Genomic DNA, 26,848 nt, shown 5'->3' on the forward strand with positions numbered 1-26,848 from the left:
AATCACACTTGCAGCCAGTTAACATGGATTAAAGTTGACTCAACCTCTGTCCTGTGTCCTTGTGTGTACCATATTGAGCATGGAGAAAAGAAAGAAGACCAAAGAACTGTCTGAGGACTTGAGAAACCAAATTGTGAGGAAGCATGAGCAATCTCAAGGCTACAAGTCCATCTCCAAAGACCTGAATGTTCCTGTGTCTTCCGTGCGCAGTGTCATCAAGAAGGTTAAAGCCCATGGCACTGTGGCTAACCTCCCTAGATGTGGACGGAAAAGAAAAATTGACGAGAGATTTCAACGCAAGATTGTGCGGATGGTGGATAAAGAACCTCGACTAACATCCAAACAAGTTCAAGCTGCCCTGCAGTCCGAGGGTACAACAGTGTCAACCCGTACTATCCGTCGGCGTCTGAATGAAAAGGGACTGTATGGTAGGATACCCAGGAAGACCCCACTTCTTACCCCGAGACATACAAAAGCCAGGCTGGAGTTTGCCAAAACTTATTGAGAAAGCCTAAAACGTTTTGGAAGAATGTTCTCTGGTCAGATGAGACAAAAGTAGAGCTTTTTGGTAAAAAGCATCAACATAGAGTGTACAGGAAAAAAAAGAGGCTTTCAAAGAAAAGAACACGGTCCCTACAGTCAAACATAGCGGAGGTTCCCTGATGTTTTGGGGTTGCTTTGCTGCCTCTGGCACTGGACTGCTTGACTGTGTGCATGGCATTATAAAGTCTGAAGACTACCAATAATTTTGCAGTATAATGTAGGGCCCAGTGTGAGAAAGCTGGATCTCCCTCAGAGGTCATGGGTCTTCCAACAGGACAATGACCCAAAACACACTTCCAAAATCGCTATAAAATGGTTTGAGAGAAAGCACTGGAGACTTCTAAGGTGGCCAGCAATGAGTCCAGACCTGAATCCCATAGAACACCTGTGGAGAGATCTCAAAATGGCAGTTTGGAGAAGGCACCCTTCAAATATCAGGGACCTGGAGCAGTTTGCCAAAGAATGGTCTACAATTCCAGCAGAGCATTGTAAGAAACTCATTGATGGTTACCGGAAGCGGTTGTTCGCAGTTATTTTGGCTAAAGGTTGTGCAACCAAGTATTAGGCTGAGGGTGCCAATACTTTTGTCTGGCCCATTTTTGGAGTTTTGTGTGAAATGATCAATGATTTGATTTTTGCTTCATTCTCTTTTGTGTTTTTTCCTTGCAAGCAAATTAAATGAAGATAATAATACCAAAGAATTTGTGATTGCAATCATTTTCAGGAAGAAACTGAGTATTATCTGATAGAATTGCAGGGGTGCCAATACTTTTGGCCACCACTGTACATGTTATGATGCATGGTCAGCACGGATATATGTTCAAGTTTGCATTTATATGCTTATTCAATACCTATTATACATGATGAAATGCATGCTTGTGTGATGAGTTGTACGCATGCCCTCGCTGCCTCACGCAGGCGTCCTCGCCGGCCGTATCTATATGTCCGGAGGCACCCAGTCACGTGATATCCTCATGATCCGGGCATCATCGGCCACATGACGCGGTTGCCATGGATGGGGTGTGTGAGTACGCTCATCCCACACCCATTGGTGTAGCGGTCACACAACTCCCATCTGATTGGCTGGATAGACCTTTTTAAACCCTGTCTATGTTTAATTACGCCACTCCCTGACGAAGGCAGCTGTGCCGAAACGCGCGTCGGGGAATGCGCCATAGAGGAGTGTGCAATCACCCATAGTGGATGTAAGTTATTGCTTTGCACTATTTACATCACTGCTTTGGCTGCCTGTTTGGTTACCTTTGATATTTTGGCCATATATTGACATACTGATGTGCCTTTAAAGTATTATAGTGAACTATTTGCTTGTTATATTTCTTCGGTGCCTTATTGATCTATACTCTTTCTGTTTCTATTTAAATCCACTATTTCCCCATATGATTTAGCTATTAGCATTAATATGATATTACACAGTGTATAGTGGTAAATTGATACACTTTTTTAGGCACTTGCACTTTAGTAACTATTGCAATTTATTCATCTATGCATGTATTATATAGCAGCTCATATTGATGGATTTTTGATAGACTGGATATATTTTGGTTTTACCCCTTGTAATCTATCACACCCCTTTTTGGTGCCCCTCTACTGCATTGTTTTTAATTTTCCCTGTGTTCTGTGATTCATCCCCTTTCTTGCATAATTCAATAAAAATATACTTTTTCAACGATTAATTGGACCCTGTTTCGAAGTGTGTTTCTCTTGTTTTTCATTTGTAATACCTATTATACTTGCATGCATTTTTTGCATTTATCTGCTCATGTGTTGCATTTATCGTGTATTGGGTGGTTTTAAGGTAATGACATGTGATCATGTGGTTAGCAATCTTTTCCTATATATATGGCACTTTATATCACTTTTGTATATTCTATGACTAAGGGTAATTATGCCAGAAATGCATAAGAATCACTCTGTATTTTTTAATCATGGATATCCCTGTTTTTAAGGGATGAAATAAACGTAAGTTTTATTCAAGTAACGATCCTTTTCCCTGTTTTTGCTAATCAGAGGAAACTCTTGGAGTGTCGCAGTGCTCTGGCGACTATGAACTATTGATGAGATTGGTGGACCATGGTCCTGTAAAACTTTTTTCTCCATTCTATACAAAACATTCAAACACAAAGTGAATTGTATAAAGTAGCAAAACAGTAATCAAAACAGACAACAAATATAAAATCCACAAACTTTAATGCAAATTATAAATCTATCAAAGTATAGTGCTTTTCTTCCATCTTTGCTTCATATTAATTCAGTTTCCAGGCCCAATGACATGTAGCTTCCAACATGTGCAGTTCATTTCATTATTGGAAAGCTATTTCACCCATAACTTTATTAACATTTCTGATAAGAGAGGCATTATGTTTCCATATAGTCTTGTCTTCTATTAATGAGGTCTTTGGTAAGTCCCTCTGAAGAGGTCCTCTGCAGTGGTAAACCAGGGCTATTTCCAGTGAGACTTTCACATGGCCACCATAACCTTTCAAAATGGAGTGAACAGATGTTTGGATGACTTTCCGGGGATCAACAATCATCTTCCGAGCATTAAAATAATTTGGTCTGTCTGGTTCACGTTGGACATACTGCAATATGTTATATCCCGGGACGTCTTTCCATGAAGAAATGTTAGAGAAACTTACGTTAATGGCCGCTGTCTGAGGAAATATGTGATTTTCAAAGAGAAAAATGCCAATGTTCGGCTTCTGTTGTTGAATTCTTTTCATCATGATGTCCCAGGACATGTGTGAGAATGGCAAAATGATCTCATCAATATCATTAAGTAGCACAAACCTCGTTCTGTACATATTCCTATAAATGCAGTCATTGAGTGCTGCCAGCTGACCATAATAACCTATATCTTTGGGATCGATTGAATAGTGCCATGCTTTGCCAGGCCTGAGATAACGCTCGATCGGCCATTCTACCACCTCAAGGATTCCTCTTGCAATATAATATTGCATAGCTTTTTGTATTTGTGGGCTGCAATGGTTAACGTAGATCATGACCCGTTGTGCTCCCAGGATCTGGTACATCTCCATGGTCTGAATGAATTGTAAGACATTGCTGTAATTCCCAAACATGGTGGAAATGCAGACTGTAAAATTGGCAGAAAATGGCTTCACATCTCGGTTTTGGATTTGGAATAGAGGTAGTTGTGTCATTTCTCCTGAAGGAGTTGTGTGGACAGATAAATACTGAGCCTGGCAGCCTGGTGGCTCCTCACATAACAGGTCGGTTGTGACGTAGGGAAAGCCAAAGCGATCACTGTGCATGTCTATGAGCGCCCTGGAAACCTTCACACTTTTGTCTGTCGAGCAGCAGAAATAGCAGTAAAGCTCCTTCACCTCCTGATGGTGGATAATGCTGAGGATCCGCACCATAGGCTTCTTGTTGTCTCTGTTGTCATAGTACGGTGATATGATGAATGTCCTGTTGTCTTCCAATGCCGTAATTGTATCTGTGCTGTGATTGGTAGCACAACATGAGCACCTGGCACTGTTTTCCACAGATGGTGAGATCGACGTTTTGCTCCTCAGGACACCCAGTAAAAAGCTGACAGTCATTAGTAATGATATACATAATAAGATCTTCTTTGGGTATTTGTACATCGTATCAAAACCTTTAGGAAAGAAGGAAAAAAAAGACAGAATTAATATAAAAATTGTAAAAAATTAATGAGATTTACCGTATTTTTCGGACTATAAGACGCACCAGACCATAAGACGCACCTAGGTTTTAGAGGAGGAAAATAGAAAAAAAATGTAAGAAAAAAATGTGTTCATGATGCACTTTTAAGGGGGAGGAGGCCTGCTTCTGAGACTTTTATAGGGGTAATGTCCCCCAATTCTGACAATATCCCCCGACCTGGTATATATGCCCCCCCTTCATTTTTATACGTGGCTCCCATCCCCATCCTGGTATGCCTGGCACCCCTCCATCCTGGTATGCATGGAACCCCTCCATCCTGGTATGCATGGCACCCCTCATCCCTATCCTGGTATGCATGGCACCCCTCATCCCTATCCTGGTATGCATGGCACAGCAATCCCCATCCTGGTATGCATGGCACCCCTCATCCCTATCCTGATATGCATGGCACCCGTCATTCCTGTCCTGGTATGCTTGGCACCCCTCATCCCTATCCTGGTATACATGGCACCCCTTATCCCTATCCTAGTATGCATGGCATCCCTAATCCCTATCCTGGTATGCATGGCACCCCTAATCACTATTCTGGTATGCATGGCACCCCTAATCAATATTCTGGTATACATGGCACCCCTCATCCTTATCCTGGTATGTATGGCCCCCTCATCTTTATCCTGTTATATATGCCCCACCTCAGCCTTATCCTGGTATGTATGGCCCCCTCACCTTTATCCTGTTATGTATGCCCCCTCATCCTTATCCTAGTATGCATGGTCCCCCTAATCCCCATCATGCTGCACATAAAAAAATAAACACTCCTACTCACCTTTCTTCTCTCCTCCAGCGCAGCGTCCTGTCTGCCCGCACTGATCTCGCCATGTGAGCCGCGCATGTAGTCACTATCATGTGCGGCTCACAAGGAGAGATCAGCTGCCGGAAGTCACTGCTCCCCGCGCACACAGTCACAGACTTCATGCTCCTTAATAGCCGGCACACAGCGTAGCCGCAGAGCGGGTCCTGCTGCCGGGCGATCGAGTGTGCCCGCTATTAAAGGACATGAATATTCACCCCTCCCCACACCCATGGGAGTGGAGAGAGGTTGAATATTCATGACCTTTAACAGCGGGCACAGGCGATTCCGGCAGCAGCAGGAGCCGCGCTGCGGCTACACTGTGTTCCGCTATTAAGGAGCATGAATATTCAGTGTTCCCCAAGCCCCATGGGTGTGGGGAGCAGGGAATATTAATTTTCTTTAGCAGCGTGGACAGTGTAAGCTGCAGCAGGCGGCTGCTGCCTCCTGTGCCCCGCTCCTCCGCCGCTACCCCCACATCCCACACATCATATTTATATACCCCCTCCTCCCCCAACATTCGGACTATAAGACTCACCCCCCCATTTTCCTCCAAAATTTTGGAGGAAAAAAGTGCGTCTTATAGTCCGAAAAATACGGTACTTATTTGGACCAATTTTTTTTTGTGCTCATGGTTCCTCAACAATAATCACAATGACATTTCTGCCCAGAACCCCCAGCAATTAGCTGTAATATGTCCTTTTAGCAAGTGTTCAATTTCCCCTCAGCACCCCTGCAGGGAAAGCAATGTATTACACTGACTTTCCATGAAATGCACTGACATGCTGTGTTCTCTAGAACAAGAGATGTACTTTCTAGTTATTCTCTGCTCTGGCTAATATTAAAGGGTCCTGAATGAACTCCTTATTTCTTAATGGAGTAATTGCCAACATTTTTTGCATTTCTAGCATTTTTTCCCACTAAATCTGACACCTCATTAAATCGATATTGAGGAAGGCTTACCTGTAGAAACATGGCAGTTCTATCACTTTTTTGCTTCAAAATAAAACCCAATGGAAGTGGCCCGTGCTCTGGGCTGTTTTGCACATTGGACTTTTGTGTGAATTGATTTGGACCCCATGAATAACAGCATACAACAAGTTGACATAATATATCATTGGATACAGCTGCAGAGTCTCAATACACAAGACTCTGCAGCTTGTGTATTGAGTCTACTTTAGAAGAGTTGAAAACCAAAATTTCCTGTAAAATATTGCTATCCCTAACAAAGCATAAGTGTGTTTACATAGCTACATCGAGCTTAAAAGAAAGCTTAAAGAGTAATTAAACTTTGGTACATTTATTTTAAAGATTTTTTAGGCCCTTAAATTTCTATGCAGACCGGTGGGAGTCCGGGTTCCCCAAGAATCACTCAAAACGACTGCTGAGAAGTGCGCAGCTTTTTATTGAATCTGTACTCTGCTTTGTGTATGCTCTCAGACAGGACCTTTTGCTCCCTGAGCTGCGCATTTCTGAGCAATCTTTTGAGCAAACCATAGGGGTCCAGTTCCAGTTTTAAATATTTTAAAAAGTTCCATACTTGATTAAGGGGTTGATTAAGAGCTCACTCACACACGCCTATACAGTTGAAACCAGAAGTTTACATACACTATATAAAAGACACATATGCATGTTTTCCTCAATATCTGACATGAAATCAGAATAAACCTTTCCCGTTTTAGGTCAATTAGGATTACCATAATTTTTAATATTTGCCAAATGCCAGAATAATGAGAGAGAGAGAGAATGTTTTAAGGCATTTTTACTACTTACTGAAAAGTCAAAAGTTTACATACACTAAGATTACCATTCCTTTAAACAATCCTGGACTGCCCATATGATGATGTCATGTGCTTGAAAGCTTCTGATAGTTTTTTCGGCAACATCTGAGTTAATTAGAGACACACCTGTGCATGTATTTAATGCACACCTGAAACACACTGCTTGTTTGTGTAGCATCATGGGAAAGTCTAAAGAAACCAGCCAAGATTTCAGGAAGAGAATTGCAAAGTCAATGTTTTGGAGTGACCATCACAAAGCTCTGATCTCAATCCTATTGAAAATTAATGGGCAAAGCTGAAAAGGCAGGTGCGAGCAAGGTGACCTACAAACCTGGATCAGTTACACCAGTTTTTCAGGAGGAATGGGCCCAAATTCCGACCAACTATTGTGAGAAGCTTGTGGAAGGATATCCCAAACATTTGACCCAAGTCATTCAGTTTAAGGGCAATGGTACCAAATACTAATGAAATGTACCATACAGACCAAAAGTTTGGACACACCTTCTCATTTAAAGATTTTTCTGTATTTTCATGACTTTGAAAATTGTACATTCACACTGAAGGCATCAAAACTATGAATTAACACATGTGGAATTATATACTTAACAAAAAAGTGTGAAACAACTGAAAATATGTCTTATATTCTAGGTTCTTCAAAGTAGCCACCTTTTGCTTTGATGACTGCTTTGCACACTCTTGGTATTCTCTTGATGAGCTTCAAGAGGTAGTCACCGGAAATGTTCTTCCAACAATCTTGAAGGAGTTCCCAGAGATGCTTAGCACTTGTTGGCCCTTTTGCCTTCACTCTGCGGTCCAGCTCACCCCAAACCATCTCGATTGGGTTCAGGTCTGGTGACTGTGGAGGCCAGGTCATCTGGCGTAGCACCCCATCACTCTCCTTCTTGGTCAAATAGCCCTTACACAGCCTGGAGGTGTGTTTGGGGTCATTGCCCTGTTGAAAAATAAATGATGGTCCAACTAAACGCAAACCGGATGGAATAGCATGCCGCTGCAAGATGCTGTGGTAGCCATGCTGGTTCGGTATGCCTTCAATTTTCAATAAATCCCCAACAATGTCACCAGCAAAGCACCTCAATACCATCATACCTCCTCCTCCAAGCTTCACGGTGGGAACCAGGCATGTAGAGTCCATCCGTTCACCTTTTCTGCGTCGCACAAAGACACGGTGGTTGAAACCAAAGATCTCAAATTTGGACTCATCAGACCAAAGCACAGATTTCCACTGGTCTAATGTCCATTCCTTGTGTTATTTAGCTCAAACAAGTCTCTTCTGCGTGTTGCCTGTCCTTAGCAGTGGTTTCCTAGCAGCTATTTTACCATGAAGGCCTGCTGCACAAAGTCTCCTCTTAACAGTTGTTGAAGAGATGTGTCTGCTGCTAGAACTCTGTGTGGCATTGACCTGGTCTCTAATCTGAGCTGCTGTTAACCTGCGATTTCTGAGGCTGGTGACTCGGATAAACTTATCTTCAGAAGCAGAGGTGACTCTTGGTCTTCCTTTCCTGGGGCGGTCCTCTTGTGAGCCAGTTTCTTTGTAGCGCTTGATGGTTTTTGCAACTGCACTTGGGGACACTTTCAAAGTTTTCCCAATTTTTCGGACTGACTGGCCTTCATTTCTTAAAGTAATGATGGCCAGTTTTCTTTACTTAGCTGCTTTTTTCTTGCCATAATACAAATTCTAACAGTCTATTCAGTAGGACTATCAGCTGTGTATCCACCAGACTTCTGCACAACACAATTGATGGTCCCAACCCCATTTATAAGGCAAGAAATCCCACTTATTAAACCTGACAGGGCACACCTGTGAAGTGAAAACCATTTCCGGTGACTACCTCTTGAAGCTCATCAAGAGAATGCCAAGAGTGTGCAAAGCAGTCATCAAAGCAAAAGGTGGCTACTTTGAAGAACCTAGAATATAAGACATATTTTCAGTTGTTTCACACTTTTTTGTTAAATATATAATTCCACATGTGTTAATTCATAGTTTTGATGCCTTTAGTGTGAATGTACAATTTTCATAGTCATGAAAATACAGAAAAATCTTTAAGTGAGAAGGTGTAGGAAAAAGAAAAAGTAGGGCCCCAATCTACACAAAAACCTCAAGAAAATGGACCCCCAAAATATAACTTTTATTAAGTAAGCTAAAAGCACTAAACTCGCAAAGTCATGTTAGTGAGTGTATATATTAATCTTCACATTAACACAGTCAGGCAGACTGTAAAAAAATAGAATGCAAAAAATACAAAAGGGATTCCAAAGGGAGGAAGTAAAGTTAATATAATACATTATGTAGGGACTAATTCGCCAGAGAATTCCCTAATGAATTCCCTGCCTACCAGCGCAGGTTGGCACCCTAGTTATGTGATTTGGCGCACCCGTTCCTCGGCGGCTGTCCCTTAGGACCCTAATGTACCCCTAACATAAAGTGCAGCGCAGGTAGTATTAGATGCACAATCCTGGTTATATACACAATTATATAAATATCCAAACTGCATGTTAAAAATATATGTAGTCCTAAAAAAAAGGGTAGAGGGGGGCTTCTCAAACAATACCATATATATTCATATAAAGATCAACCATATTGACCAACTTGGTTGGTATAATTCAGGTTATATGATATCACCAAAAATCACCTATTTCAAAGGAGCATTACTTATTAGTTAATCTGAAAAATCAGACACTGTACATGGGTAGATATAATAAAGTGCAGTGCTGATAGTGTGATATCCTCAGATCAATTATTATCAATGATTCTTAATCCAACTTAAGAAAACAAACCACATTTAGGCCTCAGGAAGATCCACCAACAAATCCAGACAAACACATGCAAGAAAATTAACAGTTTGACTCAAAATTGAGGTGTTAACAGCCAGGATAGGCTTAAAATACACTTATTTTTAGTAGATACTTCATTCCCTAGATTGATCCTTTCAAGAATCATGGGATTCTGACTGTGTTAATGTGAAGATTAATTTATACACTCACTAACATGAATTTGTGAGTTTAGTGGTTTAAACTTACTTAATAAATGTTATATTTTAGGGATCCATTTTCTTGAGGTTTTTGAGCAAATGATCAGCCCAGGAGGAGAAAATTTCTCTGATAAGATTTGATACAAAGGTTCTTATCTTCATTTGTACTATTGATTTATGGAAAAAAGTTTAAAATGACAGTTACTCTTTACCTACTTCCGTACCGCCCATAGACAAACAGCTGGGCAATCCACGTTGTACACAGCAGTAACATTTTTAAATGTCACTGCATACTAGAACTGTGGCATGAGATCTTGCAGCTGTGTGAGTGGGTAGCCAGTTGTTAGACTACCCATAGCAAAAGCAGAGGTTGTTTATTGCCATCTTTGCCTTCTTGATTGATGTATGTGACTCGCCCCCCCTGGGCCGTGGGGCACTCGAGATCGGACTTCAGGGCAATGCTGGGAGTAGTAGTGGCGACCCGGTCCCGTGGCTCAGGGTGGTCAGACCAGTAGTAGTCTATGATGTGCTGTAGGTAATGTCCGACTACGCCACCCGTGGATTGCGGTCAGGGAGGACCGCCGCTGCAAGGCAGACCGCTGAGGCTGGTGTTGGGGATGCAGCAGGGAATAGTACGACTCCCCACGGGAGGAGTGTAGCCTCAGGGCAGGTAATAGGATGCTGGGGGTGATGGTGCAGGCGCAGCAGTAACCACACAGAGTCCAAGAATGCAGTCCAGGGTCTTTTACTGATCTTATCACAGACCCACCAGAAGTACAGGGTAGGAATGGACCTGGGTGTCTGAGGGCATTCTGGCGAGCTCCGCTGGTCAGGGTGAGTGGGTAGCCCTACCGTTCTCTCACTCTGCCCTTGCTGACTATCTCCCCCTTTAGTGGTATGATAGCCCACGTCCCTGAGCTTGCCGTGTACTACGCCTGTATGGCTTGCGACTCGGGCCTTAGGTACCTGTAGCTTCTCCGTGCTGTACCGGTCCTTCTGTGTGGCGGAGCCTCCAGGCTTCTTGGCCAAGGGACCTGAAATCCCCTGCAGGTTGGTTTTCTGCTGCAGGACCTGCAACCCTGACAGCCTCGGACCCCAATGTCCGGTTGTGTAATCTCTCTCTCTGCCAGGACCGGCTCTCGTTGCCTCTGTCCCTGGCTTTCTGCTCCTCCTTTGACTCCTGGACTCCTCAGCTGCGGCTGACCTGTCCCTCTCTTCTGGGAACCCTTCTGGATGCTTCAGAAGCGGGTCCTGGTCTCCCTAACCCTGCCCTCAGTACCAGTTTTTATAGGGGCAGCCTGCTCCCCCTACTGGCCTGGGACAGGAGGTGCTGCATGCAAATGGTCCATGACCAGAGAACCTCCCTCCTGCTCTCAGACACAGCCTTACAAGTTTGTGGCATCCAGGCCTGGGGTGACACATTCCCCCCTAGGAAAGCTTAGTACTCCGGGACTAAACAAGAAACACGATACAGGGTAGAAATTATAACATAAACATAACAGAGAAGAAAACAACAAACAACACCACATATTGAGTTCTTTAGGTCACAGTATGGCCTGTGACCGGGTGTCCATATCACCAACACAAGAAGAGGGTCACAGTATGATCCGTGACCGGGTGTCCATTTCACCAACACAACGGGAGCCTTAACCAGGTGGGGGTCTGTCCTTGCCCCGAGTCCTTGACAGTCTTTATTCTTTCCTTTGGTTAGGCTCCGAACATATTTACAAGGAAGTCCCGGTTACTCAAAGTTCATAACCTTTTAGTCCATTTGTCACTATGAAAAACTGGAAAACAGTATTAATAACCAGGGTACAAACATAACACATTAAATATATACATTATACATTTAGATCTTCCAGTGAGCTGGCATTTGACCCCTAGTGCTCCTGGTTGACCTCCTTAACCCACTGTCTGGTGGTGGACCAACCTGGCTTCCCCCACCATCATTGAGGGTACAGCTACTAGCTGGTTGTACAGGCAGGGCAGGCAGCTGTTTGCGGGTCCTTTGGCTCACCGCAGGTATGGCAGGCTCACTGTCAGCAGAGGGTTGACTCTCCTGGGCTGCTGGCGTGGGTTCTTCCGCCTCTGGGGCCGCTTGCTCTTCTTGTTCTTCCTGTCCTCCTGTAGGCTCCTGCTGGGTAGGCTGAAGGAAGTGTAGGACGGGTACCACTATTGCGCCATTTATCTGAGTCCAGGTCCGGGGGAACTCTCCGAGAACTGTGCTGATCATCTCTTCCTTGTCCTCTGCGGGTTCAAGGTCATCTTGATCTTCACTTGGACTCTGTAGTTGCTCGGGGCACCGTTTTAGGTGGTCTCTGGAGACGGTGCTAGTGGTTTCTCCTCCATCCTTGGTAATCACACATACCTTCGGGTTGTCATGGTTGGACTGCAGTACTGTGTACGGGTCTCTCCCACTGGTCATCCAGCTTGTGTAACCTTCTCTTCCGCTTCAGGACCTGCTCACCAGGTTCCAGGGGACCAGCAGGGGTGTGTTGGTTGAAGAGCCTCTCTTGCTTTTCTCTCGCTTGAGCCAGACTCCTCTCCACACTCTCCTGTACCTTCTTGTACTGTAGCCGCTGTTCCGTATCCCAGTCTGCATCTGGGGAGGTGTCCTCAGGTGTCAGGACTCCCATCTCCAGGTCTATCAGCAGTTTACCTGGTCTTGCTCGCATCAGGTAAGCCGGGGTGAAATTTGTAGCATTCACAGGGATATGGTTGTACAAGTCAATCAGGTCTGGCAGCTTCTCCGGCCACAGGCTGCGTTCTTCCAGGGGTAACGTCTTAAGGAGATCGATGACGATATTGTTCATTTTCTCACACAGCCCATTGGTTTGCGGGTGGTAAGGCGTTGTCCGAATCTTCCTACAGCCGTAGAGGTTGCAGAACTCCTGGAATACTTCAGCCTCAAACGCTGGACCTTGATCTGTCAAGACTTGTTCCGGATACCCATGTGGACGGCAGAAGTGTTGCTGGAAGGCTCTGGCCGCTGTTTGGGCTGTCAGGTCTTTAACAGGAACCACTACCAGGAACCGGGAGTAATGGTCCACAATTGTCAGGGCATAGACGTAGCCCGACCGGCTTGGAGCCAATTTCACATGGTCCAGAGCTACCAGCTCAAGAGGATACCTGGTGACGATGGGCCTCAAGGGTTTCTGCTGGCTGGTACGGTCCTTCCTTCTGAGGTGGCATGGGCCGCAGTCCCTGCTCCACTTCTCGATGGCCCTTCTCATGCCGACCCAGCAGAACCGCTCTCTCAGTAGGAACTCCAGTTTCTTCCACCCGAAGTGTCCCGCTCTGTCATGGTAGGCCTCCAGGACCATTGCTGCATCTCGCCTTGGGACCACTATCTGCCAGGTCAGCTCGTGCGTCCAGTGGTTGACAAGCCTTCTGCACAGCTTACCCGTGTAGAGAAATAGCCTGCTTTTCTCCTTCCATATCAGCTTGGCTTCCTCTGGAGCGTCCGGGCCAGGGCTAGCGTCTAACTGGGTTAACATGTCTTTCACCAGGCGTATTGCAGGGTCGCTATCTTGCGTTTCAGCCCAGCCGTGGTGGGGTAAGGGATTGAACATGACGGTGGTCAAGTCTTTGTCTCTTACCGGGTGAGAATACTGAGTCGCCCCATACCGGTGGAACGCAGGGAGCTCTATTTCCTCCAGCTCTTCCGAGTCGTCTTCTCCTTCAGGTAGGTGGGGCATTCTTGATAGGGCGTCTGCGTTGGCGTTGGTTCTGCCTGCCCGGTATTTGATTGTGAAGTCGTAATTGGATAGCCAGGCCATCCACCGCTGTTCTAGGGCACCTAGTCTTGCATTGTCCAGATGTGTCAACGGGTTGTTGTCCATGTACACGGTGAACTTTGCGGAGGCCAGGTAATGCTTAACCCGTTCTGTGACGGCCCACACAACTGCCAAGAATTCTAGCTTGAAGGAGCTGTAGTTCTCCGAGTTTCTTTCAGTGGGCCTCAGCTTCCGGCTGGCATACGCGATCACCCTTTCTCTGCCCTGTTGGTTCTGTGACAGTACGGCTCCCAGCCCCACATTACTGGCATCTGTGTGGAGGATAAAAGGCTGGCCATAATCGGGGTAGGCCAGGATCTCATCCCCCGTGACGGCCATCTTCAACTGGCGGAAGGACTCCTCTTCCGGCTTGTCCCACTTGAAGGGTGGCTTGTGACTTCTGGATTTAGATTGCCCTATCAGGAGGTCCTGCATAGGGGCTGCCATCTTAGTGAACCCGGGGATGAACCTTCGGTAGTAGCCTACCAACCCGAGGAATTGCCTCACTTCCTTGATGTTAGAGGGGCTTGGCCAGCTCTTGATGGCTGTAACTTTGTCGGGGTCGGGGGCTACTCCCTCTGCACTCACCACGTGTCCTAGGTATTGGACCTTTGGTTTTAACAGGTGGCACTTTGAAGGCTTCACTTTCAGGCCGTAGCCTGCCAGGGCTTCAAACACCTCGGCCAGGTGCTTTAGATGGTCCTCGTAAGTCTTCGAATAGACGATCACGTCGTCCAGGTAAAGGAGGACCGTCTCGAAGTTTCGGTGCCCTAGACAGCATTCCATCAGCCTCTGGAAGGTCCCTGGTGCGTTGCAGAGCCCGAAGGGCATACAGTTGAACTCGCTCAGTCCCATCGGGGTGGTGAAGGCGGCCTTCTCCTTGTCAGCCTCTGCCACAGGAACCTGCCAGTACCCGCTAGTAAGGTCCAAAGTAGAGAAGAAATTAGCTGATTTTAGAGCTGCTAAAGACTCCTCTATCCTAGGTAACGGGTACGCATCTTTATGGGTGATACGATTGATTTGCCTATAGTCCACGCACATTCTCATGGTACCGTCTTTCTTTTTTACCAAAACTAAGGGAGCTGCCCAGGGGCTACAGCTATCTCTAATGACCCCAGCTTCTTTCATTTCCCTCAGCATACCCTTGGCGTTCTGATAATGTGCAGGGGGTACAGGCCTGTGTCTCTCTTTTATTGGTGGGTGGCTCCCCGTGGGGATATGGTGTTGTATCCCTTTTACTCTGCCGAAGTCTAGTGGGTGCTTACTAAAGATTCTTTCGTACTCCTGAACCACCCGATAGACTCCTTGTTTTTGGTGCAGGGGAGTGGAGTCAGCACCCACATGGAGTTTCTGGCACCAGTCCTCCTTTTGTTTCTGGGAGCCATTACCCTCCGCCTGAGGAGATGGAGGCAACGGTTCCACGGCCCTGATAGCATTGTGTTGGACGGCAAACAATTTGGCAAGTGTAGCGTACCTGGGTAAGTGTACCTCCCTCTCCCCAATGTTGAGAATGCGAACGGGCACCCTCCCATGACGGACATCAACCACCCCCCGGGCTGTCAAAATGGTGGGCCTGCTGTCTGAGTACACGGGTTCTACCATGGCTTGGTAGTCTCTTCCTCTCAACCCGATTGCAGTTCGACACCAGATCATCATTTCACTTTTGGGAGGCATGGAAATGGGGAATGGGTCACTCATTCTTACGCTACCGATCTCACCACCAGACAGTTCTACCTGCTGCCGTCTCATCAGGGCTCTTATCTCTTTCTGGAGGACCCTCTGTTGGCTGGAGCTCGCATTCATCGCCACCTGCGGTAAAATCACAATTACTTCTGAAAGACAGTTTTCAATCACATTAGTACCCACAGTTATTTTATGGTGACTTTCACGACGGTCAATGTCCACAATGATCACTCCCTGTGCCGGCAGTTCCACCTTACCAATCTTGATGGTCATCTCTCTGAACCCCACCTGCGGCACGGGTTGGCCATTGCTGGCAATGATGCTTAAGTCATCATCTGGGTAGCGGGTTATGTCAGCGTCACTCCAGTACCGCTTGAAAAGTACGTAGGGGATGGTAGTCACTTGAGACCCGGTGTCCAGCAGTGCACTCATGGGGATACCGTCCAGCACTACGGGTAAGATGGGGCGTCCTCCCACGTACTTATCCCGCCAATTAGACGGGCCTGATGACCTTATGCCTGGGGGTTGGCCCTCTGCCCCAGGTCGGACCCATTTAAAGTACAGTACCTTGCTATGTGTCCTGGCTGACTGCAACGGCAGCAAATCGGCTGTCCATCCTCAGCGTAGCGGTCGGCGGGCCTCCCTCTGAACGGCGGGATCCTCCTCTGTCGACGCCACGGGACATCCTCCGGACTGGAAGCCAGCTCAATTGGTCTTGACGGTTCCACCTGCAACGACTGTACGGTCCTGGTTAATGCAGCCACACTCTTTGTTAGCTCCTGGACCTGATGGTGCAGGTCTGCAGGCTGGGATGGATTTAGGGCCTGTGCATCAGCCCCCACAAGGTCTGCAGGGTAGGGCGCTGCCCCCTGGTGGTAAGTGATGGCAGGGCGCCGGGAAGCTACAGCGCCACCTGCTGCGGGTTCTCTGAGCACTCGGATGGCCCGATCCTTGATCTGCGCAAAAGTCAAATCAGGGTTCTGTAGGGCCATGAGGCGCAGCTGGGTTCTGTGGGAGCTGGACAGCTAACCTTCTATGAACTGGTCAGTCAACAGTTTATCAGAGTCCTGCACGCTACCAGGGTCAGCTTGTTTGATAGCTCTCAGGGCTTCTTGCAGGTTCAAGGCATAGTCTCTGATACTATCCTGGGCCCGCTGCTTACAGCCATAGAACCGCATTTTTATTTCTGCTGAGGTACGGGTATCAAAGGTACTCCGCAGCCGGGTCAGAATGTCCTTTACTGTCTTTTTCTCTTCATCTGACCATGATTTCACTTCCCGCTAGGCTGCACCGGTGAGCTGCCCCGTTAGAATGCTCACTTTCTGTTCTTCTGTCAGGGGATAAACTTTGAACAAACTGTGCAGTCTTTCCCTAAAGTCAGTTAAGGTATGGGATTCCCCTGAGTATTGGGGCAGCCAGGCTGCTCCGGGGATGTAGGGCATAGAGAACGGCATCACCGCTGTTGCAGCACCGCTGGTTGTAGAAGGCCCCTCCGTGTCCGTCATCTTCCTCCCCCCTAGTTAATCGTGGCCTACCTTCCGACGATCCTCTTCTGTAGGCCGCGGCTCCGCTGGTGCTGCTCCGGACGAGGACTTTGCGTCGCGTCCTGGTGACGTCAGCGTCGCTCTCTCTCCCTTCCAGGACCTTGCGCAGCGTCGGTGCGTGGGGCGGAGCTTCGGGTCTCGCGCAGTTTGGACGTCCACACCCCTCTTCTTCCCGCGCGGCGTCCTGAAGATGGCGGGAGCCGACGGAAGATGGCGGGAGACGGCTGAAAATGGCGGGAAACGGCTCCGGATAGCGGGAAACCTCTTCTTCAGGTACGTGTACAGTCTTTTTCAGGCACGCAATACCCGTTTGTGGCGGGTTGGTCTCAATCCTGCCGATTACGCCAAAGCTGACTCGCCCCCCCTGGGCCGTGGGGCACTCGAGACCGGACTTCAGGGCAATGCTGGGAGTAGTAGTGGAGACCCGGTCCCGTGGCTCAGGGTGGTCAGACCAGTGGTAGTCTATGATGTGCTGTAGGTAATGTCCGACTACGCCACCCGTGGATTGCGGTCAGGGAGGACCGCCGCTGCAAGGCAGACCGCTGAGGCTGGTGTTGGGGATGCAGCAGGGAATAGTACGACTCCCCACGGGAGGAGTGTAGCCTCAGGGCAGGTAATAGGATGCTGGGGGTGATGGTGCAGGCGCAGCAGTAACCACACAGAGTCCAAGAATGCAGTCCAGGGTCTTTTACTGATCTTATCACAGACCCACCAGGAGTACAGGGTAGGAATGGACCTGGGTGTCTGAGGGCATTCGGGCGAGCTCCGCTGGTCAGGGTGAGTGGGTAGGCCTACCGTTCTCTCTCTCTGCCCTTGCTGACTATCTCCCCCTTTAGTGGCATGATAGCCCACGTCCCTGAGCTTGCCGTGTACTACGCCTGTATGGCTTGCGACTCGGGCCTTAGGTACCTGTAGCTTCTCCGTGCTGTACCGGTCCTTCTGTGTGGCGGAGCCTCCAGGCTTCTTGGCCAAGGGACCTGAAATCCCTTGCGGGTTGGTTTTCTGCTTCAGAACCTGCAACCCTGACAGCCTCGGACCCCAATGTCCGGTTGTGTAATCTCTCTCTCTGCCAGGACCGGCTCTCGTCGCCTCTGTCCCTGGCTTTCTGCTCCTCCTTTGCCTCCTGGACTCCTCAGCTGCGGCTGACCTGTCCCTCTCTTCTGGGAACCCTTCTGGATGCTTCAGAAGCGGGTCCTGGTCTCCCTAACCCTGCCCTCAGTACCAGTTTTTATAGGGGCAGCCTGCTCCCCCTACTGGCCTGGGACAGGAGGTGCTGCATGCAAATGGTCCATGACCAGAGAACCTCCCTCCTGCTCTCAGACACAGCCTTACAAGTTTGTGGCATCCAGGCCTGGGGTGACACATATGCACAGGGCTGAACCAGCACTGTGCTTACAGCATATAGGAAGCACTAATGGTACTTTCTTCTCTAGACCCATCAGGCATGTGATTCCTGGGTGTAGCAGGATCTCCTGCATCCTAGAAGACTAAGGTCACATACACACGTAGAGTATTTGGTGAGTTTTTTACCTCAGTATTTGTAAGCTAAAACCAGGAGTGGAACAGTCAGAAGAACCGTATAATAGAAACACGTCACCACTTGTGCAGTTTTTACCCACTCCTGGTTTTGGCTTGCAAAAAACTCACCAAATACTCAATGTGTGTACATGGCCTTAGGTTACTTTCCCACAATGAGTTCTTGGTGAGCTTTTAACGCTGCAGAATTGTGTCATATTCACCTATATAACCTCCAGCCGCATCTTAACTGAAGCAAAAATGCACCAAGAATGTGGTTATTATTTAAATTAGGTTTTTAATTGCGCCGTGCAATTTTATTGTGTTTTTAACGCTGCCTTTTTATTGGGGGGTAAGTCATACTTTAAATAAAGCTGCTTTGTTTTGTTACTACCTGGTATTTGGTGTTGACAAACATTATTGATATACTTAGGTGCAGATTACAGGCATTTTTGATGCGTTTCTACCACGGAAATACACCAAAAATGCATGTGCGGTTTTTACCTGTGGATTTTCTGCATCTAATGCAAGTCTATGGGGAAAATCCGCACATAAAACTCAGCATACCCGCAGGAGAAGTTGGTATATTGTGGATTTTAAACACACTCTGCAGGTCAGTTTACACAGAGTAAAAAAGAAACACAATGGGCATAATATTTCTATACTTCCCATCCACTTTGCTGGAACTGTAAGATACTGCATTTTTGATGCATCTTCAAAAACTCACCAAAAGCTCGTCATGGGAATGTAGCCTTAGTCAGTTCTGTTATGCAGCCAGGAGACTGAATTTCTCCTGTAACTCTGGCTAATATACCAACTGTAGTTACAGGGAAATGCAGGTAGCAAAAAAAGTATTTGAATGTTGGAATTTCCATCCTCCTTCACTATCAAAAAAAGGCACTGCCAATCCAAGTCGTTGTTATAAGCATCAACTCCATCGGAAAAAAAACAAAGCTGTGTCCAAAAATATAATCCTTAGGGCTCATTCAGACATCCAGTTTTTGCGTATGAGTGCTATCCGTAATTTTCACGGATAGCACTCGTACCTGTGGTAGTGTATGGGGCCAATCACATATCCGTAATTTTTTGCGGACCGAGAGCTGTGCGGAAAATCGCAGAAGCATGTCCGACTTTGATTTGGGGGTATGAAAGGAAAGTATAAAAATTTCATCCAATGTATCATGGAAAAAATATCAAAAATTATTTGAATTTCCAAACAAGAACATTTTTTACAGCCATATACAAAAAAAATTAAAATTAAATGTGCTTGGTCACAAATTGGTTAAGAAATGTTATCCACATGCAGCAGATTTGCATGTGGAAATTGACCTGTACTTTAGATTTTTAAGTCTCTATCAATTCTTTGTGCGGATTTTCACTGTGGTTTTCATCACTTGCAATCAATAGGGTGTAAGCTGCAACAAAATCTGTATTTAGTACTTGCAGGTTTTGATACTAACGCATAGCAACATCAAACAGTGGTGTTATTCTGTAAATTCCTGGAATATCATAGGTGTTTTTAAGACAATTCTGTGTTATTTTCTCTATTGAAGTCAATGGAGATAAGGATAAGTGAAACAAAAAAAATAACTGCACAGGGCAAACTGGACGATAATCACAGCAGAAAAATGTATCATTGCATTCGGAGCAGTTGAATTATAGGGTGTATGTCATATTCACTTTAATAACTTCCAATTGCATCTTAACTGAATCAAAAATGCACCAAGAATGTGGCACAACTTACCCTGTAATCAAATGAATACGACACTTATAACAAGCGTAGTTGTTTTTTCGGGGGCAGATTTTGGCACAGATTACTTGTAAAAAAAAAACAACACTGTACCCTTAAGTTATGATTACATGTGGATTTTTGGCAGCAGAAAGCAAACATTTTCTGCAGAAAAAAAACCAACTCTGAAATATCCTGTTACTGATTTCAATGTAAAATGTGCAACGTAGAGTAGTTCAGATGGCATGTTTTTCTCCAACTTGGTTTTAAAAACCTTTTCATTACATTTCACTGGTGGTAGAACCCAGCGTGGATTGTACAGTGCACACCTCTTACATGGGGCAAGGGAATACTGTATTTATTACTGGTAAGTTGCAATTAAAAATTCTGTAGCATTTTCATTACTAAACAGTGGAGGAAAAAAATGAAATTTACTTTACAACATAATGATAGCAAAGTCTAGGAGGTGAGCAATGTGTCCATTACAGAAAGCTCCATGTAGTAATTGTAACTACTGCAGCACCTGTGAGGAGTCTGAGGATCACATGAGGTTACTTTGCAAATCTTCCAGGACTCTGGATGGGACACAGATTCTCAGTACTACATTTTTTGTGTGCAATCCTGCAATAGAATATTACATAAGGTGAGTTTATTATGATACAGTGCTCTTACCTTGTGGTGACTGATACATTTGTAATTCTAGTATTATATGTACTATTATACCTTGCACTCTGCAGTGAAGCTAATGGCCCATTGGGGGAGGCATGGATTCACAAGAGTGTATAAAAAAAAATTGTCCGATTTTCATGCAGAAAAGCAGACAATTTTTCATCTGTTATGCCACCCGCATGACATCTGTTTTTATACATCAGCAGTGAATAAAATTTACAAGACCAAATGCAGATTCCTGTGCTAAGAATTGCAATGTAGCCTTAAAGATTGGATGCTGCACATTGATCCATATGGGGCCGACCTTTTTCACTTTTTGCAGACTCATAGATTTGAATAGTCGAGTCGATTCGGAATTCTGGAAGAGACTAGTGCGTTTTTTTTTTTTTTTAACACTCTGTGTGACTGCAGACTTATGAATCCCCCCCAGCGCATGCTCTGTGCACTGCGAGGATTTGCCGGTTTCAGAGTCTGGGCCGGAGGATATGTATGTGTTATACATACTCCCAGTCAGAACCCGTCTAGTGGGTGCGGCCTTACTTCATACACTGAGGCTGTGTGCCCACGTAGCGTTTTTCAAGCGTATATGCTGCGGAATTTCCGCAGCGTAAACGCTTGAAAAACGCATGTATATCCGCATCCCATGGTCCCCAATGGCATTCCGCAATGTCAATGCCCATGCTGCGGATTTTTCCGCAGCGAATATGCTGCGGTCAAAAATCCGCAGCATGTTCATTAATTTTGCGGAAGCGCTGCGGAATCAATGTGCGGATGGTACCCAAGTCTGGATGAGAGGAGACTTTCATCCAGACCTGGGTACCAAAGAACCTGTTAAAAAAAGAATAAAATAAAGTTTATACTTATCTTCTGATGTTTTCCCTCCGTCGCGCTGTTGTCTGAAGGACCTGCCACGTCATTGAGTCATGTGACCCATCACATGACTCAATGACATCACCGCAGGTCCTGCACACAACAGCGTGAGCCGCTCAAGACTCCGGACGGGGCAGAGAATGCATCAGAAGGTGAGTATAAAGTTTATTTTTTTATTTTTTACCATTCTGAACAAGTTGTCAAGCACTTTTCCAAGTGATGCTTGGAGAAGTGCTTGATAACCCGCATGCGGAAATGCATGCAAAGACGCCTCACAAACGCTTCTACCTGGCGGGAAAACCGCATGTAATATCCGCATGCGATTTTCCCGCCAGGGAGAAGCGTAAAAAATATGCTTCAGGTCCGCAACGTGGGCACATAGCCTTAGGCTGTGTGCCCACGTAGCATTTTTCAAGCGTATATGCTGCGGAATTTCCGCAGCGTAAACGCTTGAAAAACGCATGTATATCCGCACCCCATGGTCCCCAATGGGATTCCGCAAGTTCTATGCACATGCTGCGGATTTTTCCGCAGCGTTTATGCCGCGTTCAAAAATCCGCAGCATGTCATTTAATTTTGCGTTTCCGCAAGCGGAATTGCCTTTGTCCAATGCATAAAAAACGCAAGGCAATTCCGCATGTGGAAAACGCGTGATAAACGCGCGAAAAATGCGCGATAAACGCGTGCGGAATTCCGCATGCGTTTTTCCGGGAGAGAACTTGCATTTATGCAGCAGAAATTTTCTGCTTCATAAATGCAACGTGGGCACATAGCCTTAGGCTGTGTGCCCACAATGCATTTTTCAAGCGTTTTTGATGCGGAATTTCCGCAGCGTGAACGCTTGCAAAACGCTTGGTAATCCGTGCCCCATGATCCCCAATGAAAATCTGCATGTTCTGTGCCCATGCTGCGGAGTTCTCCGCAGCGTATTTTTCTTGCGGAAAGATCCGCAGCATGTCCATTATTTGTGCGTTTCTGCATGCGGATTTGAGGTCACAATGCATTTGAAAAACGCAAGTCAACTCCGCGTGTAAAATCCGCAAGCGTTTTTACTGCCAAAGAACATGCAGAAATGCTGCAGAAATTTTCTGCTTCAATTCCGCATAGTGGGCACAAAGCCTTACATGGAGCGAGGCAGCGTCCTCTTGTTGGCTGCGTCACTAGTCGGGGCGCAGCCTCGCTCTATACAAATGTATGGAGCAAGGCTGCACCCACTAAAAGGACTCTGGCTGGGAGTATGTATAACTCTTACATGCACTCCAGTCCCAGCTCAAAAACCGGCGAATCGTTGCAGCGCATAGTGTGTGACTGCAGACTTATTGATTTGGACCGGACTGCCCCTTTAATCAGAGTGGGAAAAAAATGTAATCTAAACTGCTATCAGCTAACAGTTTTTTTTTTACACAGCACTAGGAACAAAAATACAGTCATGGGAATGTAGCCTTAGTTTATGCACACATTGGCTCTTTTGCTTTCTGTGTGAACACACCCTAAGGCTATGTGTCCACGATGCAGAAATCAAGCAGAAAATATCTGCAGCATTTCTGCATCTCCCTGGCAGAAAAATGCATGCATTTTTCCTGCAGAATACATGCGGAATACATGCGGATTCACATGCGTACCCACATGCGTTAACGCATGTGTTTCCGCATGTGGACTGACAAGCACTTTCCAGGCGATAGCATCACTTGGAAAGTGCTTGACAACTAGGTCACACTGTATAAATCCATGCAAACAGCATGGATTTATATAGTGTGACCGTAAAAATAAAAAAATAAAAGCTATGCTTACCTCCGATGCCGCCGGGTGAGCCGTCGCGCTCCTTTCTGGTTCCTTCCTGGCTTGCCGGCATCTCACGAGACAGCCTGCGGTCACATGACCGCGACGTCATCTCAGGTCCTGGAAGGTAAGCGCTGCAGGGGCCGCCGGACAGGTGAATATAAACTTTATTTATTATTTTATTCTTTTTTTCACAGGTACAATGGTACCCAGGTCTGGATGAGAGTCTTCTCTCCTCCATAACTGGGTACCATCCGCACATTGAACCGCATATAATCCGCTTGTACAAATGTACAGACACGGATTCTATGCGTCTCAATGCAAGTCAATGGCGGCGCTTCCGCAAAATTAATGAACATGCTGCGGATTTATGAGCGCTGCAGAAACGCTGCGGAAAAATCCTCAGCATGTGCATTGACATTGCGGAATGCCATTGGGGACCATAGGGTGCGGATTACCATGCGTTCTTGATGCGTTTCCGTTGCGGAAATTCTGCAGCATAAACGCATGAAAAACGCATCGTGTGCACGCAGCCTTAAGCTACATCCATGTGCTCACCATATGCGTTTTTTTTTTTTATTATTTAAACTCTAAATAGCGAGTGACTTTCAAGTGGAAGAAGCCCAAAGAATAAATATGCTACGCCTAATAACTGGTTTTCAGCTCTTCAAAATGTGAAGCGAATAAAAGAAGTGACTTAAGACTGAACATGTGCACAAGTAATTTTCACATTGCTGTGCATTAAGTTCATTTTTTGTAACAGTTTTTAGCACTTTTTCACACTTTTTGGCCAAAAAAATAATCCTTGTCAAAGAAGTCTGTGTGAACATACCCTAAAGTTATGTTCACACAGAATTATTTGATGTGGAATTTCTAGCACATTATTTTTTTAAGCATTTTTTTGTTTCTGCTTTTATTTGATTTAGATGTCATATTTGGTACATTTTCCACTTCAAGAGTTTAGATGTCACTTTTTTCCATTTAGAAAAGAAATGACTTGTACAAAATACGTTTTTTTTCTAATTGAAATGGAGTTTTATGACACTAGTTTTGTCTCTAATGTAGTTAAAAAAAACTGCAAAAAGTTCTGCCTGAACTTACCCATATACTGGAATCACGCGTATACTTTTTTTGTGGAAATAGACCAGTGCTAATTTCTCACTGCGATTTTTATTTTTTTTATTTGCTGTCAATTGGGTGGGAATACCGTTAGTGCAACCTGTGCTGCCACTACAGAGGCCCAATAGGTGAGGGGGCCCATATCTACCTCTAATGCAGGTGGAATTGTACATTATGATGAGCTCTTGGACTGCAAAGGGCCCATATGTTGGTCATGCTTCTGTCTGTGTACAATCCTGCTGTGAATATTACCCTTTGCGATGCATAGGGTGAAATCTGAAGCAAATCTGCATAACACATGCCAATTTTGTTGTGGATCTACAACTGAATCCCTATTAGATTTCTCCTGTCATGTGTGGATGTATTCAATAAGTAAATTTTCACGTTCAGGTATTTGAAGCCAAAGCCAAGAGTGAATTAATTAAAAGAAAAAAAATAAATTCTCAGGAATACCCCTTCAAATAAAAACTATCTCCAAGATCCTATCCCAATATGTAGTAGGTGTAATAATAATAATATTAGCAAATACCTTCAATTAGAAATGTAGCATAGTTTTCCTGATTCGCTATGTCGCTTTCCTCATCTGCAGCGCATTGCAGGACCTTAGATATCCATGGTTATGACCACTGATGTAGTGACAGTTAGCTAGTTGCTAGTGGTCGTAACTATCTTCTCACCTGTCCTCATCTTCATATCAGCTTTCACTAACTTTCTTAATGCACATTTTTCCTGGGACTGCACGACAACTTTGGCAGCCACACATTTTCTGCGACTTGCCCATTTTCTTCCATTATTAAGTAAGGTAGCAGTGGATAGCAGTATGACCCCACATCTATTAAACGTTTAGGACCTATCTTCTGAATATTGTATAAATGTTTGTTATTATAGTGTGATAAGTTAGCCCACTTTTAGGATACATTCACAAATCCGTTTCACATGTCCGCTTGTTGTCCTTTTTCTTTTTTCCTCGTACAGCACATAGACTCATAGGGTTTCATTGATCTATAAACAGATCCGTGTGTATTATTCACATCCATTTTGTGGCTCAGACTCCGCCAGTAAAGACTAGGGGGATCAGTTAAACAGGGAAGAAAAACAGAAGACAGATTTTGTTATTCAACTTTCCATACAAGTTTCATTCGATTTTAACTCATCCATTCAACGAGTCAATGGATAAAAACTAGTTCAGACAGGATACCTGCTTCAGTTTATAAAATTGGATGAAAAAAAAATGGAGGCAAAACGGATGACACGTGACAGAAAAGCTTACTGTTTTGCAATGATATAAAAAGTAGACACAGATGTGTAAATGTACTAGTAAGAAGGGAAGTCAACTCGACAGATTAGCTTAATGCATTCCGGAACTCAGAAAATCACCCCAATGTGAATGTAGTCATGTGGGTGATCAGGAAATGTCCACAGCCCAGTGCAGCAGGAAATCAAGTGGGCGCAGTTTAAACCACTTTATGCTGCAAATTGTAGGTGTGTGTAGTAAACCATGACTGCTTTGTTTATACCTGCTTCTCAGATGTCAAGTCTTCTTTACTGAAACAACAGTTGTGTCTTTTATCCCCTATTATACAGTCAACACCAAGCATTCCACACATCAAGCATTGCTGAGTGATGAAAGGTTCATCTACACCAGAGGTCTCAAACTCGGCTGTGTATATGGGCCGCACACGGAAAAACATTTTAATTTGGGGGGGCCGCATTATTTGCAGGACAAAGTGACATTTTTAGTGATACCATTTTTTTTTCCTATACACCTTTTGAACTGGTCCCTATCTTGTAGTAGTGCCCCATGCTGGTCCCTATCCTGCGCATATGTCCACACCCAGGTCACCCGCCCAATACTGCGCACAGGTCACCCCCCCCCAATACTGCGCACAGGTCACCCCCCCCACTACTGCGCACAGGTCACCCGCCCACTACTGCGCACAGGTCACCCGCCCACTACTGCGCACAGGTCACCCGCCCACTACTGCGCACAGGTCACCCGCCCACTACTGCGCACAAGTTCCCTACCCCCATACTGCATACAGGTTCCCTCCCCCCATACTGCACACAGGTGTTCCCCCCCCCCCCCCCCACCCACCCATACTGCGCACAGGTCCCCTGTGCTGTATTTCACATAGGCATGACAGAAAAAAAAAAGAGATTCTTTTCACCTGTCCTCCGTTCCCTCGGCGTTCTTTCTGCACCTGTGGCCCGCAGGCACCATAGACCCCTTGATGATCGCGGCCCGGTCCAGGAGCCGCTGACATCAGCGCTGTAGTGCAGTGTATTGCCACACAGAGACCGGCTCTCTGCACAACAATACCAGTGCCAACCGCC

The 26,848-nt window shown here is 45.7% G+C and overlaps 1 protein-coding gene and 1 long non-coding RNA gene across 4 annotated transcripts in view; one reads left to right on the top strand and one right to left on the bottom strand.

Annotated features, from left to right (window-relative positions):
- Positions 1–26,848, top strand: part of LOC141154402 (uncharacterized) — a 699,373-nt gene that overhangs the window by 286,695 nt on the left and 385,830 nt on the right. The window lies entirely within an intron of this gene.
- The window catches only part of LOC141154401 (uncharacterized), a 240,062-nt gene continuing 216,016 nt past the window's right edge, over positions 2,803–26,848 (bottom strand). For both annotated transcript variants that reach the window (XM_073640281.1, XM_073640282.1), the window contains exon 2: positions 2,803–4,180. In XM_073640281.1, the coding sequence (XP_073496382.1) occupies positions 2,865–4,180 (1,316 nt within the window). In that variant the 3' untranslated portion in view covers positions 2,803–2,864. The remainder of the gene's footprint in view (positions 4,181–26,848) is intronic.

Source organism: Phyllobates terribilis, unplaced genomic scaffold (assembly GCF_046119375.1).
Source record: "Phyllobates terribilis strain yellow unplaced genomic scaffold, ASM4611937v1 Scaffold_7__3_contigs__length_470593459, whole genome shotgun sequence".
Classification (NCBI taxonomy): domain Eukaryota; kingdom Metazoa; phylum Chordata; class Amphibia; order Anura; family Dendrobatidae; genus Phyllobates; species Phyllobates terribilis.